Genomic DNA, 17,782 nt, shown 5'->3' with positions numbered 1-17,782 from the left:
GTTCTCCTATGCAGGTTTGTCTCTTTTCTGAAAAATCTAGTTTATGCAATGTTTTACATCGTTGGCATCCTTATTAGTAAATGGTGCATTTATTTAGCGCTATTATCCAATGCGCTTTACAATCACCCATTCACACACCTATGGCTGAGGAAACCATGCAAGGCACCAACCTGCTCACTAGGACCATGTCTTGCTCAAGGACACTTGGACATTAACTCTAGGGGAGCCTGGGATTGAACTGTGAACCTTCCGGTTCCCAAGCAGGCGCTTTACCTCCTCCTGAGGCACTTCCGCCTCTATTCTAACGCTGTGTATTGTAGAGGCTACCCAGTACATGCAACACCTGTAATATTTGTTTGGTGATTATGTCTTTCAGTTTGGGACAAAATGGCAAGTCCAAGGACCAGAAGAGTTCTGAAGGAAGTGAGAACGAATGAGGAAAACAATGTAAGCTATACTAAGCTGAGGGAAACCTAGGAGTAGACTAGGCTTTTCAAGTATTTGCTGTGTTGATAATTATTAAATCAGGGTTCCCACGGTCATGAAATTCCTGGAAATATTTTGAAATTAGAAAAATATTATGCATTGTATTATGCAAAATAGCTATGCATTGTCTTTGGTTATTGATTTTGTTAATTAAACATGGGCCAAATTGTCAAATATTAGAGGCAGAAATTGTGAAAATAGCCGTTGCGAGGCGTTGTGAGCATGGAGATCAGCTATTTTCACAATAGAACCGTGTTATACAAAATTCCTTAGTCCCCCCAGGAATCCGCGATTCCGCGATCGCAGAATTTTTCGCGGAATTCGCGACCACCCGCGGATTTCTCGGCCGTTCGCGGACTTTTCTGACGTCCGCGGAATAGCGGTCGCGAGTGGCAGCAGAGCGGCGGGAGTAGTCATTACTACTATTATAAAACAATGTGTACATGGTCTGGCAAGTGGCCACTTCATACAGAGCCTGGGGAATAGCTTAGCTTCCTCCTGCTAGTTGTACTGCGTGATTATGGATCCAACTGGGAAAGATGGATGGAAACGGCATAGAGCGCTCGTTTTCACAGTTATTGTCCACGACACTGCAAGCGGCGCGAAGGCCAGCGGACCTTGGTCCTGCTCTTCGCCCCCGAGCGCCGCAGGCGCGAGTGGCCGCGAAGAGCGGCCGTGGTGAATGCAATCGTTATATTTATGCCCAGGCCGTAAGGCCTGGGCAAGCGCACGATAAACGCCATGATAATTGGGTACCGTGCACCTCGCGCGGTCCAAGTGACTACAACGGAGCGCTCCCTACGTCCGGTTCAGCCAATCACAAGCTTCAAAAATGAGTCCGGGGCGTGGTTATCCATCTTTCCCAGTTGGATCTATAATCACGCTGCACTGACGCTGTATTGGTCCGGTCCCACATTCGTTCCTGACAGAAACTGTGTCCTGATCTATAGTTCCTCTCTGCCTCTATAATGGTCCTGGCAATAACAATGCTAATACAGAAGAGAATAAATAAATATTACACCCATACTAGGTAGTAGGTAGGCTATCCTCTAAAATGTGGTTACTATGAGCATTGGTTAATTTGCATGACAATATAGTCTTTGCAACAGAAAGTAATTATTAAAAACAATAACAATTAAAAAAATAATAGATTTAATATTAGATTTTTATTCTCAAAAATGATTATTTGATTATTCTAACCACTAATTACAATTAATTGTAGCTATTTCATGAAGGGTTTTACTTGATTATTAGAACTATATCATTTTTAGCTTGATAACTGGTCATTTTAGGTTGTTTATTAATGTCCGCGGAATCAAGAATTGTTCACCACAGAATTCCGCAGAATCAGGATTGTTCTCCGCGGAATAAAGCATTTTTCTCCGCGGATTCCTGGGGGGACTAATTCCTCAACTCTTAGTGCTCGTCAGGGTGGGGGGTCCCCAGTTAAAACATGATTATTTCGGGGGTCACGGCCTGAAAAGGTCGAGAACCACTGGCATACACTACCTGTCTTTGGGCATTGTGCATAGGAGTAAGCAACCTGTTATTGAGCTGAATTATTGTTATATAGTCCTGGAAATTGCGTTAAATATTCTGAAGAAATTAATTGGTAAAAATGTGTGGGAACCACCCTGTTAAATGCATCATCATACTGCTTCTAGATATTCTCTACCAAAAATAATCTAGACCATTTTTAAAAATCTTTACTGCTGTGTGTTTTCCACCCCAAAATGCCCATCTGATATATGTACTAACTAATCATTTGGAATGACACGTTCTTTTTCAGCTTTGTTTCGAGTGTGGAGCGTTCAACCCTCAATGGGTCAGTGTGACGTATGGCATCTGGATCTGTCTGGAGTGCTCTGGCAAGCACAGGGGCCTGGGAGTACATCTCAGGTACCTATTTTATATGGGGTCATATATTTTCAATGCTCAAACCGTTACATTTTAACTCATGTCAAGTTATTAGCATTTATAATAAGGCAATCAGAGATTAAATTCTTGACCTCTTCTCACATTAGTTTCGTTCGATCCGTCACCATGGACAAGTGGAAGGATCTAGAGCTGGAGAAGATGAAAGCGGGAGGGAACGGAAAATTCCGCCAGTTCCTTGAACAACAAGATGACTACGATCCCACTTGGGGATTGCAGGAGAAATACAACAGCAAACCCGCTGCTCTGTTCAGGGACAAGGTGAGAAACGTCACACACCTTGTAGCAACTCATAATGTAATAATGACTCATAATGTAATAAGGGCTCATAATGTAATAAAAAAAATGTAATTAAAAACTCATAATGTAATAATCGGGGGGGGGGGGGGGGGGCACACCCTTCCCCCGTGTGTGTGTGTGTGGGGGGTGGGGGGGGGGGGAGGAACTTGCTGACCCACCCTTCCCCCTGTGTGTGTGTGTGTGTGTGTGTGTGTGTGTGTGTGTGTGTGTGTGTGTGTGTGTGTGTGTGTGTGTGTGTGTGTGTGTGTGTGTTTGAATTCAATTAAATTAAAAATTTGAATTGAATTGAATTGAATTTTTGAATTGAATTGATTGAGTGAGAGAGCCACACTTGCTCACCAATAGAGTGTGTGTGTGTGTGTGTGTGTGTGTGTGTGTGTGTGTGTGTGTGTGTGTGTGTGTGTGCACGTGCACGTGCACCTGGCCTGGCCTGGCCGTTTGTGTGTGAGTGTGCCTGGCCTATCCTGAACAACAGCGCCCCTCCCTTAACATGTGTGGTCATAAAAGGTTCTGCAGGCTACAGACACGCATACAGACAGACATACATACCCACACACACCGCCACGTATAGGAGCGTTGTGACCACCGCTCAAAAACAAGCGCATAACGTAATAACAGATTTTTCAATAATGTAATAATGTGTTACATTAACACCTGGGGAGCCAAACTCGTTCAGGGACGAGTTATGGCCACTAGGTGTCCCCCTGCCACAGGAAGTTATATCGTCCACAGACGAGGCAACAAACAGTTAACTTTTTGAGACTGCAGCTGCCCTTTGCATAACCTGAGTCCATTACGTCACCCAGTCAGTGAAGGCAGCCCCTCTGGGGAAGACATCACGGAAGGACTTATCATGCTTTACATTCTACTTTGAAACATTAGAGCGGCTTTATCTCAGAATGACATGAAAACAGCCCCATGGAAGCAGAGAGCTGGTTGTTTTCACGGCGACACTTTACCGCGATTTTACCGCGATTTTTGGATTTTAGTTTCGCGAGCGTTTGTAAACAAATGGATTATCCTCCTCAATCTTCTCTGGACACGCACGTGCACACGCACGAAGCTTGCGAGGCACGTCAAAACAAAGCGTAAGTCAATGGTGGCAGCAGCAACAGCTATAAATGTTATAAACCTTAGCAGCCCATGTGTTAAGAACCTCCACATAGGAGGCTCATAATGTAATAAAACTTCATAATGTAATAATGTATTTTTATTACATTATGAGCTGATTGTTACATTATGAGCTTTTATTACATTTTAATTATTACATTATGCGCTCGTTTTTTATTACATTATGAGCTGATTACTACATTATGAGTTTTCATTACATTTTTTATTACATTATGAGCTATTATTACATTATGAATCATTTACATTACATTATTGGTTGCTACACACCCTGCCAACTTTGTTGATGAAGAATGGAGCAACTAAAGCTAAACATGCAGCAAATGAATACCGTAATTGCCGGACTATAAGCCGCAGCTTTTTCCCCATGTTTTGAACCCTGCGGCTTATACAACGGTGCGGCTTATATAGAGATTTTTACAGTTAACGGCCGGTTAGTTAGTTATACAATGGTCTTTAACAAGGATTTATATATAGATTTTTACAGCTAATGGCCACCAGGGGCGCTCTAGCAAGAAGCAGGAAGGACACCTGCGGCTTACAGTCAGGTGCGGCTTATATATGTAACCATTTGTTTTTTTGTTCTGAATTTAGTTGCTGCGGCTTATATTCAGTTGCGGCTTATAGTCCAGCAATTACAGGTACATATATGGGGATCATTTAACTGTACAAAGACCAGTCACACACTTGATTCAACGAGTCCAGGAAGCAGAGGAGAGCGCACCACTTCGAAGTGTGTGACTGGTCCATCAAGGCTTACATAATGGTCCCCATGACCTTCGGCAAAGTGGCCCAGAACTAGCAATGGCAGACTAACCCATACTGACCACATGGGGATATTATCAATGTTGCATCTACACCCAGTGTCGATACAATCATGAACTGTACGTTGAACATTGCGGATGCTCTTTGTACAGTTAATGGTTTTACACCATGCATTTAAAAATAATTTATATCCACCTGTTTCCACAAGAATTTACTGTAGCATTATTTGCGGGACACTTCTGGTTAACAGCAGACATACAAGTTCACGTCGCGTCGCAGATGCAACCGTTGTGAACTTGTAGATCACTCTCGGCTGCGGCACCGGAAGCTGCCTGCACATTCTGCGCAGGATAACATTGTTTGTGTCCCAAAAACGTTTTTCAAAAGGTTTGAGGCTAAATTACCACTCCTGAATACAGAGCCCCTGTCATTTCTGCCTGTCTTTCAGAGCATTTTCTGCTGCAGTACCACGGTACCACCTTGTCCTGAGTGGGAGGGAGGACTGCGCTATTGTGCCAGTTTTGGCCCCACACTCCTCCCCACCTCCTGCTCAGCAGGCCTGCCCACCCCTCCCCAACCCTCTCCTAGCTCCTCCTGCCTCCTTCTCAGGCCTGCCCACCCCTCCCCAACCCCCAACCCCCACTCAGCACAGCAGTAGCAGTAGGTCCTGATTGTGCTGTCACAATCTGACCTAAAATCAGACAGCCCGTTCTGAGACCTGCTTACATAGATCTGCCCATAAACTCAGAAAGACACAATGGTCAGAAATAGGACTTTGTGAGGATAGAACGTGCTGGTGGGACACCAAAGAAATACATAAAAATTGAAAAAATGTAAATTCATGGTGTAGTCCCTTTAAATGATCCCTGTATTAATTTGCTGCATGCTTAGCAGATAGTTGCTCCATTCTTCATCAACAAAGTTGGCAAGGTGTGTTACCCGCAACCAATAAGGTAATAATGGCTCATAATGTAATAAAAAATGTAATAAAAACTCACAATGTAATAAATACCGAGCGAATAATGTAATAATTAAAATGTAATAAAAGCTCATAATGTAATAATCAGCTCATAATGTAATAAAAATACATTATTACATTATGAAGTTTTATTACGTTATGAGCCTCCTATGTGGAGGTTCTTAATGTAACACATTATTACATTATTACATTATTGAAAAATCTGCTATTACGTTATGCGCTCGTTTTTTATTACATTATGAGCTGATTATTACATTATGAGTTTTTATTATTATTTTTTTATTACATTATGAGCCCTTATTACATTATGAGCCCTTATTACATTATGAGTTGCTACACACCTTCCTTACATTTCCCTTTGATTCAAGACTGCGGAGCACAACAGTGGAGCAATCTGTTGGCGGCTACTGTACTATATCCTTAATAAATTCATACCGTTTCATCTACATAACAAATTTACAATGTACAATTTAGGCATTTACTTTAGCAATTAATCCAGAGCAATTTACAGTAAGCAAGAAAAACACGAGGTAATACATCAAATGTATTGAAAGGATTGTAGGTAAACCAAGAACTTATCAGTCTAAAGTATAATATTAAATAAAATAAACTAGAACTGTACATTACACACTATAGGATGCCAGATCAACAATGACCTGGCATCTGTCTACACATAAAATGCTGTCTAAATTACTTTTTAACTGCGGCAAAGGTGGAGTCTGAAGAGGTGAGTCTTTAGGTTACGGCAGAAGATTTGGAGTGAGTCTGCAGTTCGAACTGCAATGGGGGAATTCGTTTCACAGTTTGGGAGCCAGAAGGGAGAAGAGTCTGGGACGTGTGGAGCGTTGTCCCGGATGTTTTAGCGTAGGTTCTGACAGCTTCCCTGTGTAAGCCGATCTACTTTCTGTCTTGTTGATGACAGGTTGCAACGGAGGCTGAGGGTAAAGAGTGGTCCATTGAGACGTCTTCTGCCCAGAACTGGACTTCTCCGCAGCCCAGGACCAGCCTGTCGTCCTCTCATCGGTAACTAGGCTGCAGGGAATTTCATACACATTTTACTTTTTATTTAAAATTTTTAACCCATTTAGGCCTGAACACATTATTACGCAATATTTTATGCTTTAAATATGAAAAAATAGCAGATATACAAGCTCACAGCGCGGCACCGCTATTTTTTAAAAATCTTGAATTTTTTAGCAAATCTTGAAATGTCCTTTAGGGTTTAAAAAAAGGTTTAAAAATAAATATATATATATGTTTCTGTCAGTGGTTCTCAAAATGTTCTCAAAATGTTTCATGCCAAGGACCCCCAAAATTACATGTATTTGGCCATGGACCCCCATCTCAAAATGTGTTGTTCCAGGGACCCCCCCCCCCCCCATCTTAAAATATTGTATAAGGGACCCCCCAGAAGCAAATATTTGAGTTACAAATGTATGTATGTTTTTGCAAATGTATTTTAAAGAGATATATTTTTTTCAGATCTACAAGCTCGCAGCGCGGCACTCGGTGCCGCGCTGTGAGCTTGTATATCTGCTATTTTTCAATAGTTAAAGCATTCAGTAATTCTAGGCCTAAACTCATGTACAATATTACGTATTAGTAATTAGTAATTACTAATTACCGGTAGTAATATTAATTTAGTAGTGTTGTTCAATATCAAAATGCATAAAAACAGTGAATGAAACATGAATCAATTCTCTCTTTAGCTCCGGAGGTCCTGGCCAGAACTCCTCCAAACCCGGAGATAAGGCCTTTGAAGACTGGCTGAGTGATGACGTGAACTCTTATCAGAGGTGAGAGCTTAGTGCGCACGTTCTTTCTTCACACGCTGCAGGGCGTTCTGGCACCAGTTCCCCCTTGGTGTGAGAGGGAACATTTACATGAGGGGAGAGGGGAAACAGCCCTGTACCTCGTAGGCTCCGTCCCGTTGTATTTCAGACTGAAGCATATTTAAATGGATTGTCCCTCATTGCATCATTTTTTCTCTGCAGTGTTGAGGGTCACAGTGGGAAGCAGGATAATCGGTATGTTGGTTTTGAGAGAGTGGAACCAAATGGACCCCCCTGGTCCATTTGGTTCCATGTGTTCACTCTGAGTTACAGACCTGTCCTTTAATGTGGTTCTCAACCTTTTCAGGCCGCGACCCCCAAAATAATCATATTTTAACTGGGGGACCCCCCCCCCCCCAGATCTACATGCTCACAACTCGCGTTGTGAGCATGTAGATCTGCTATTTTCACAATTTCTGCATCTCATATTTGACATTTTCGCCAATGTTTAACTTGTCATTTTAGAGGTACTAATTAAAAAGTCCATAAATTGTCAGTTTAGAAATATGCAGATACCATCTATACACTTAAACTTTGTCGGTTTGTTTACAGTTGAGTGAGAAAACAATGATGCACATAATTAAGCTAATCATCTGGGGACCCCCCCGACCCACAGGTTGAGAACCACTGCTTTCAATAATTCTAGGCCTAAGGCACTTCCACGTTGGCCACAGAAGCAGGGTGTGGTTATAACTAAGCACAAGCGGTTTAGGCTTTTAGTATGTCGCAGCCATGACCCCTGGTCATGTGGACAAAGAAAGTTCACCCATGTTTCAGCTGGAACTATTCCTTTATTATGGTATTATGTGCACAGCTTTCTGAGGATATTGCGGTGGAATGACCTCTGTTACTTTTCTAACTTCTCTCTGCCTTCACTGAATCTAGTTAATGGGTTATAAACTAAAGCACCCCCAGAGCCGGTAGAGCAAATACCAGCTCCCTCATTGCATTCTTATTTTTGTCCATCTCTCTACAGTGGTGGGGGTTACAGTGGGAATCAGGACAACCGGTATGTTGGTTTTGGCAACACGGTGACGCCGGAGAAGAAAGACGAGGATTTCCTGAACAATGCCATGTCCTCTATTTATTCAGTAAGTGTCACACTCTCATGGGAGCGTTTCGCTGTCATCTTTTCGACCCCCAAACCTACCGGTAACCCTTACCCTAAGCTCTGTGGGGTGAGTCGCCAACCCTCCCGACGCTCCGTTGTCGAAATGATGGTCTTTCGAAAGAGCGAGATTTCCCCCACTCTCATAACACATCCGCATGGATTACATTTCTCTGACTGATTTCAGTAATTTGGATTATTCAATATAAGCCAGCATTTCTTCATGAACATGCACTGAAATAGGCAATCTATAAGCCTATTTTCAGTTATTAGTTATTTTTAATATTAAAGAGGTCAAACTAGTTATGGAATACATGCTCAATCTACAGGAAAATCCTGATGATCTCTCATATTTCATAAAAGATTTCTTCGACTGGTTGGCTGTATGGCTACCAAAACACCATAATTGTACATATTGTCCTAATTGCTTATGAAACAGCGCTAGCGTGTGTGGAGGGCTCCTTTCACGCTGTTTCACAAAGCACAGATTAGGACTTTTTTTCTGTCATGACATTTTATATTTTGTTAGTCAGTTCAGTCTCAATTTGGGTGAAACATTTGGATTTCACGTATTGTTTGTTTGCCTTTCCAGGGTTGGAGCAGTTTCACAGTTGGTGCCAGCAAGTTCGCTAATGTTGCAAAAGATAATGTAAGTATTTGTTTTAATAGAATACAAGTTTTGTGGGACTGAGAGTTGAATAATGTAATCATTTTGGACGTATTGAAAGGGAATCCATAAATGCATTTATAATTTGTTCTCTTTTTACAGACTGCTAAACTGGCAAACCAAGCAACCTTGAAGGTATGGACCATTTTATTAAAAAACGTTCTCTTTAGGTTTTATGCCTGATATGAACCCTCAGTATATTATTACTTTACTATATCTATGTGCTATTACGTGATTTTCTATTTTGCCTTTTTTTAAAAATCTCTTGTAGGTTAAACTTGACATTTTAAGACTCAAAGGAATAGTTAACACAAAAATGAAAAACTACTCATTCTCATGCTAGTAGTTGAAGTTTCATAATTTTCACCAAACGGGTCAAATCCAAAGGTGACCAGTTCTTTAGAGTCTTTGTCTGTGAAAAAACCTAGTCGACGAAAAGGTTTCGCCATAGTTTTAGTCAACGAAATTAACACTGGACTTGAGTTGTCGGAAAGCTGTGTTGATAATCTCCCCTCCCCGTCTGTTGTGTAATGTGGACAAAGAAACTTCTGCCATGTTTCAACTGAAACTGTTCCTTTATTCTTATGTGCACGGCTTTCTGTGAATATTGCAGTGGAATGAACTATTGTTACTTTTCCAACTTCTCTCTGCCTTCACTGGATCTAGTTAAAGGGTTATAAAGCTCCTCCAGAGCCGGTAAAGCATGGCTCATGTTGAGCATCACTTTTTTTTCTCCTTTATTTTGTTCATGTACCGTGCCGTCCGTTTTTTGTTTTTGTTTAACATAATTAATACACATTCTAACCTGGTTGACTAGGGACTTTCATTGAGCTGGCACCCGCACCTTAAATCGATGGATAATCTCTAAGACAATGGTGTTGAACCCCCTTTCTCTATGTAGAAATTAATGTAGTTAGAAGCACACATATAAAAAGCTAGATAGCTCTTCAGACACTTCCAGCTGCCTTTATTTTCCAGACTTGATCTCTTTGTAAAATGGAGATAAAAACTGGGTTACGAGGTTAGGATTCTCCTCATCAGACCTTAGGAACAAAGCAGCAGAGTTTATTTCTCTCAGACAGGTTCTTTCTTCTGACACAACAGCTTTTTTCTATAGTGTGTAGAAGTATTCTATTGTACTAGAAGCTGGGCCGCCCTTCGGGCGGCCCAGCGTCTAGTCGGCGACCTGGCCAACTCGGAACAATGTAAATAGGGAATGAATGCCCCGCCCTTTAGGACCCGTTTTGACCATCTGTCTGCCTGTGTCCATTTATGCCCATATATGGAGATATCTGTATCTGTCTGTCTGTCGGCGTCCATTTTATGTCCATATATGGAGATCACTGCAGTTATAGTTCTGGGTCCATTTTATGCCCAGATATGGAGATATCTGTCTATCTGCGTCCATTGTATGCCCATATATGGAGTATCTGTCTGTGCCTCCAACTGTGTTGCAGACACAGTGCCGGTTCCCCCTTTAATGCAAACCTCATTATACCTGTTGTCATAGGACCCGTTTTGAACATCTGTTTGCCTGTGTCCATTTATGCCCATATATGGAGATATCTGTATCTGTCTGTCTGCGTCCATTTTATGCCCATATATGGAGATCTTTGACCATCTGTTTGCCTCTGTCCATTTATGTCCATATATGGAGATATCTGTATCTGTCTGTCTGCAATCCATTTTATGCCCATATATGGGGGCATTCATTTTATGCCCATATATGGAGAACGCGCGTGCCCGTGGGACGAACGGTTCTCGAGATACGCGGATTACATACATACATACACACTCAGAGATTTTTTGTTGACTCATGTGGCGTACGTGATGTCGGAGCCTTTGCAAACCTCATTATACCTGTTGTCATAGGACCCGTTTTGAACATCTGTTTGCCTGTGTCCATTTATGCCCATATATGGAGATATCTGTATCTGTCTGTCTGCGTCCATTTTATGCCCATATATGGAGATCTTTGAACATCTGTTTGCCTGTGTCCATTTATGCCCATATATGGAGATATCTGTATCTGTCTGTCTGCGTCCATTTTATGCCCATATATGGAGATCTTTGACCATCTGTTTGTTTTATGCCCATATATGGAGAACGCGCGTGCCCGTGGGACGAACGGTTCTCGAGATACGCGGATTACATACATACATACACACTCACAGAGATTTTTTGTTGACTCATGTGGCGTACGTGATGTCAGAGCCTTTTATGAGTGATGTCACTATGAGTCAGCGCTTGCGCCGATTTCCTCCGGAACAGCCTGATGTCAACAATCAACCCCGCATAAGGAGATTCCGAAAGTTTCGCGCCGGTTCGGGAAAACCGCGGGTCGGGTCGAGGCCCGGCACAGCACTCCGCGCGGCGGCGGGGAACGCGCGTGCCGAATCTGAAGCCGGTGGGACGAACGGTTCTCGAGATACGCGGATTACAAACAAACAGACAGACAGACAGACAGAGATTTGTCGCATTTATAGATAGATTAGAATGGCATTTTAGGCAGATGATGATGATAATGACGACAATGATAATCTATCTATAAATGCGAGAAGTCTCTGCGTGTGTGTCTGTCTGTCTGTGTGTGTGTCTGTAATCCGCGTATCTCGAGAACCGTTCGTCCCACCGGCTTCAGATTCGGCACGCGTGTTCCCCGCCGCGGCACGGAGTGCAGTGCCGGGTCTCGACCCGACCCGACGCGCGGTTTTCCCGAACCAGCGCGAAACGTTCGGAATCTCCTTATGCGGGGTTGATTGTTGACATCAGGCTGTTCCGGAGGAAATCGGCGAAAGCTCTGACTCATTGTGACATCACTTCATAAAAGGCTCTGACATCACGTACGCCACATGAGTCAACAAAAAATCTCTGTGATTGTGTATGTATGTATGTAATCCGCGTATCTCGAGAACCGTTCGTCCCACGGGCACGCGCGTTCTCCATATATGGGCATAAAATTAATGCCCCCATATATGGGCATAAAATGGATTGCAGACAGACAGATACAGATATCTCCATATATGGACATAAATGGACAGAGGCAAACAGATGGTCAAAGATCTCCATATATGGGCATAAAATGGACGCAGACAGACAGATACAGATATCTCCATATATGGGCATAAATGGACACAGGCAAACAGATGTTCAAAACGGGTCCTATGACAACAGGTATAATGAGGTTTGCATTAAAGGGGGAACCGGCACTGTGTCTGCAACACAGTTGGAGGCACAGACAGATACTCCATATATGGGCATAAAATGGACGCAGATAGACAGATATCTCCATATATGGGCATAAAATGGACCCAGAACTATAACTGCAGTGATCTCCATATATGGACATAAAATGGACGCCGACAGACAGACAGACAGACAGATACAGATATCTCCATATATGGGCATAAATGGACACAGGCAGACAGATGGTCAAAACGGGTCCTATGAAAACAGGTATAATGGGGTTTGCATTAAAGGGCGGGGCATTCATTCCCTATTTACATTGTTCCGAGTTGGCCCAGCTTCTAGTAATAATAATAATAGTGACCATCGCTCATATCCATTTGTCATGGATTATCCATTCATGCATGACCATTCTATGTTCTGTTCATTTGCTTGTGTTTTGTTGTGGTGTAATGGTGCATGTGAGTCTGTGAGAGAAATAATCTGTTTAATTAATAGGTACTTATTATTATAAACTAACTAAAGCAGAATTTAAATTGTACATTATTTTTCACTACTAGATAAGTTGGTTATTTACATTTAAGGGTGAGAACAGTCCGATGGAAAATGTCAAAGTATAGATAAGACTATCTTTTTGACATCCTAAACGACAAACACATTTACAATGTCCCTATTAGTTATGAAGTTTCTTTATACTTATATCAAGTATAAACAAAAAAAACATATGCTGAACAACACCATGACCAAACAAACAGATCACATGAATAATGACCCATTAACACCCCGAAGCATTCTTATTCAGTAGCGTTGTTGTGAATAGAATGATCACATGCACGTCGCCTCATGCAACCTCAGGCTTGCTCAGCATCATTATTACATTGTTGTGATGTGAATGTCAAAACGCCTGTTTTTATTTTTATTCAAGCATATTCTCCCCCCCCCCCCTCTCATCCTCATTCTCCAACTATAGGCCACAGAGTTAGGACAGACTTTAAATGAGAATGTTATCAAACCCACCCATGAGAAGGTAACATTCATGATGTTTGAAGTTGTTGTTTTGCTGGTGTTGGTGGTGGGTTGTTAGTGCTTTGCAGAAATGGCTTCAGGTGTGAATGTGCATTTTTAACATCCATCCATTGTCTGTTGGACACTGCCTGCTTTTGCGTTTGGTCCCACTACACTAAATGACACTAAATGACAAAAGCTGTGTTTTCTTTTTGATGGCGTCTGTTTCAGAACAGCGAGTGTGGAGTTCTCTGAGTAAAATGGTGCCCCCCCCCCTCCCCCCCGGCTTACACGAAAATGAAACACTACGTTTGTATTTCATTTTCGCTACTACAATCCACGCGTCACCATTTTACTCAAACCGATGTGAACTCCACCCTCCGCGACTTAGGACATACAGCTGATGATGACTGCTGTAATGTGTATCTAATGCTAAAGGTGGAAGGTGTTGGACATTTAACCACTTTTCCTTTTCACGATTCTTACAAAAGATTCAGTAGTTCTTTTTTTGGTCAAGGAGGAACCCCAAATTGTTACGTATTATTTGGGAAGATATTCCTAAATATCTTCCAGAGATATCAAATATATTTTTCAAATATATTCAATGAATGATACATTGTATAAAAGCTTAACTTCTGTACTTTCATCATATGTAAAAAATAGAAATATGACAACAATGAGTTGCATTGAGTCACAGATGTTCAAAAATAGCATGTTATGGACTGTGAGCTTGTACATCTGCTAGCGCTAAAAACGGATGCTTTCCAGGTTTTAATGGGTTAAGCATGTTATTGTCAAACAGGTTGAAACTAAAATGTGGCATGAGTGGTTAAAGGTCCATTCCTCCCATTAGTAATCAATGTATACTTAGTCTTGCTTTGTGTACATTTGGCATTTAGTCGTTGAAAGTATGTGCTTTGTGTTATGTGGCTTAGAATCCACAGACTCTAAGTTAAGATACATTAATTTAGTCAATGTATAGCAAATCAATCAATGATTGATCTGATCTCACATTAATAATTCATGATTCATTCCTTTGTGCAAAAATATATAGTCACATTTTCTCTCAATCAAAGAAAGTGTCTGAAAATTTGACTGATAATTTATCGCGACTGTATTGGAAATGTTTGAATCAAAAATGATATTTTTTTCATTGTTAATTCGGTTATTAATATTAACGGTGCTTTGAACTGATCCAGGTGAAGGATGGAAGGTTACTAGATGAGATGGCAGGGGGCATCAGTGCCATGGCATTTAAGGTAGGATGTTGTGAGGCAGGTCCTCTGCCTCGCTGAACCGAACGCACCAACAACCAGTCTTCTCTTCTGGGGAACCCATATGAGCCATGAGACAGACCTCACCATGGAGCTCTGAGCTCAACACAGGACAGTTCTCAGGGTTAAAAGGAACACATTTCCAATCATATCTTCATATAATTCAGTGGTTCTCATTCTCAACCTGTGCACATGATTTTTGGGGGTCCCCAGATGACAGTAAAGTGACAATGTAAGACCTTTTTTTAATACCTAATGAAAAAAGACCATTACTCCCAGGGCCAGCATTTAAAAAGACAGACAAAATACAGACAAGACAAGACAAGACAAGACAAGACAAGACAAGACAAGACAAGACAAGACAAGGAAAACATATATTCTACAATACTCAATAAAAAAAAAAAAACGTCATAGTCTAGACTAAAAACAGTGCAAAAATAATGCGTAGTGTGATTAATCTGTCATGATTCAATTCATCTGTCATATTGGCTACCACACTGTACTATAAAAACAGGTCAAACATTGGCCAAACTGTCAAATAATAAGAAAGTCAAACATTTTGAAAATGGCTGATCTTGGCTATTTTCATAATCTTTATCTGTGGAGCCGAGTCAAACTAAATTGAAAGTCTCAACTCCTACAATTCCAAGTGTTTGTCAGGGTGGGGGTGGGGCTGGGACCCCGGTTCAGATGTCATTATTTTTGGCACTCATGGCCTGAAAAAGGTTGAGAACCACAGATAATAACAGTCAGCTCTTCAAGAGTCAAAGAATTCGATCGGCAAAAGAGTTCAAATTAACACTGAGGATGTTTCTGTGCAGATTATGTGAGGAAGAGGAAGTTGTTGCCCTTGGATTGGAAAAGAAAATTGAAAAAGGGTTCCTAAAACTATAAGACTGGTTTTGGTGCGTTTGTTGTTGATGTACATTTGAAGAAAATTAATGTCATGTCATTCTCCTTCCTTTTCTTGCTGCCATTTATACTCTGGTGGTGAGTATTGTGTAGATGTGGTTCTCTCATAGGATAGAAATATATCAAGTTTGTTATTAGAAACTACGCAAAAAAATTCACAAAAAAGCAGATGACTGGTTGTTCTTTATAATACTAATACGCACATTTAGATTTAAAAAAATGACAGAAAAGCAACAAACAGATCGAACAGAATGACAAATACAGAAGAAAAAACTAATCAATGAGGAAAGAACCTTAAAGCCTTTATTGATTCTAATGGCCAAATGAGGGAGGAACAAGAGCACAACATGTTTTGGTTTCTGTAGGTTTTCATCAGGGCTTTTATAAAAACCAAACTCAAAACATTACTTTTTCCCAATAAAAAATCAGAGGGTGGGAGGGTGGTGTTGAGTTCACTGTCTGAATGGAAGTTGACTTAAGGCAAATAGCCCCTCCTGGTGGTCAATATTACAAACTTTTATACATACATCCATAGTGATGTAGAAACTTCTTTTCACGTTATTGAATTGAATACAGTAAGGGCAAAATAGGTTTTGAAGTCACTGTGTACTTATATTAAAGGAACGGTGTAAAATATAACTGTAATGCTTTGTGTACTATTTAGTTTTATTAACTCAAGTCTTCCTTCATTAGGTTCAGGGAGCTGGTGCAAAGTTGACTAATCTCTTCACTGGAAAGCCTGAAGACGGGTAAGAGTAACAGCCCAAATCAGATTTAATCACCTATCCAGATTGAAATCTGGTAGGTTCTTATCAAGTGTGACTCTGAACATCCACATTCCTAGGTGGCTTGAAATGCTATTCGAATCTTGATTCCTAAAGATAATGGTTCAGTCTGGACACTGAAGCTTGATAGTGCCTATTCAGTGTGCGCTTGTAGATCAGCTATTTTCATCGATCTTGGAATTATATGCAAATCTGATCTCATCACTTGAAAATAACAGAGATTGTACTGTATTCGAGAAACAAAAATGTCAAGTCTGTTCTCTGTGACTGAAAATTCAGTGGGATCTATACGAGATATTTCTTTTAATAATCTGATTCGTGTGCTGGTGTTCAGGTCAGGTGGAGACAGCTACCAGAACATGGACGCCACTGAGGGCTATCAGGGCAACTCCGGGGGAGGAGGACAACCTCCCAACAAGGACTTCTGGGAGACCTTCGGCAGCAGCAACTCCTTGAGCAACGCAAACGCAGCCAAGCCTCCCAAGAAATCCCCCAGCAGCGACGACTGGACCGTCGCCGACAACTCGGCCAAGAAGAGCTCCGACAACAGCTGGGACATCTGGGGGTCGGAAGGCACGGCCGGGTCCGACAAGGACAAGAACAAACACAGCACGGGAGACAGCTGGGAGGCCTGGGACAACAACTGGGAGAACGCGGAGGACGGCAAGGGGAAGAAGAGCCCCTCCTCCTCCTCCAAACCGGCCGAGGAGACCTGGGACAATGCAGACTGGTAGAGTGGACCTCACACTCCTCGTGCACCTTCTCGCCTAGCCATGGTCCATAGCGTTAGGAGTTGTCCCCGACGCTGTGTTACTTTCGAGCCGCTGCCTTCATACTGCCGGTAGCCATCAAGTGAGCGGTGCTATTTATGAGTTAATTTCATTAAGCGTCCCGCAAAGCTTGACCAATGTGACCCTGGGTGGAGTGGGTGGTGTACAACAAACTTTGTACAAAGCCAGATGTTGGAGCTTAGCTCCTTCCAGGAGCACCGCTCAAAAATAAAGAAAAGTACACTTTCGCTACTCACCAAAACAAAGATGGTTTTAAGATGTTGAAAGCCTACTTTCCTTAGTGGGAACAGTCGGAGCCCCCCACCTCACGTCTAAAATACAGGGGCAGATCTCTATTCAGAAACACTTCTACTTAGAAACACCCCTATTCAGAAATACCCCCACTGAGGATAGGGTTAGGGTTTAGGTTAGTGTTAGGTGGCACCTCTATTTAGAATAATGGAAGTCAATCTTCTGAATAGAGGTGTTTCTGAATAACCCTAAAATACAAATCTTTTAACCGGAAGAAAAATAAAATGTTTTAGTTACTCCACTGCGCCCTCTACAGATCTTGTCAAAAGAAATTTTCCATTGACCAGGTTCTTCCTTCCGGTGAAATATTTTCTTTTCGTCTAAAAAGTATATTTTAG

At 41.7% G+C, this 17,782-nt stretch overlaps 1 protein-coding gene across 1 annotated transcript; it reads left to right on the top strand.

Moving 5' to 3' along the window:
* Positions 1-387: 387 nt before the first annotated feature.
* Positions 388-17,133, top strand: arfgap1 (ADP-ribosylation factor GTPase activating protein 1; the record flags this gene model as incomplete). Its single annotated transcript, XM_080727599.1, has 13 exons — positions 388-447; positions 2,276-2,385; positions 2,511-2,682; positions 6,516-6,616; positions 7,303-7,389; positions 8,402-8,516; positions 9,126-9,182; positions 9,303-9,335; positions 9,867-9,896; positions 13,357-13,413; positions 14,591-14,650; positions 16,271-16,326; positions 16,697-17,133. The coding sequence occupies 13 exons, from the start codon at positions 388-390 to the stop codon at positions 17,094-17,096; spliced, it is 1,338 nt and encodes a 445-aa protein (XP_080583725.1). The 3' UTR covers positions 17,097-17,133.
* Between the last annotated feature and the right edge of the window lie 649 nt (positions 17,134-17,782).

Source organism: Nannobrachium achirus (assembly GCF_963921795.1).
Source record: "Nannobrachium achirus genome assembly, chromosome: 6".
Lineage (NCBI taxonomy): Eukaryota > Metazoa > Chordata > Actinopteri > Myctophiformes > Myctophidae > Nannobrachium > Nannobrachium achirus.
Note: the sequence above shows the minus strand (reverse complement) of the source record. Positions and strands in the feature narration are given on the sequence as shown.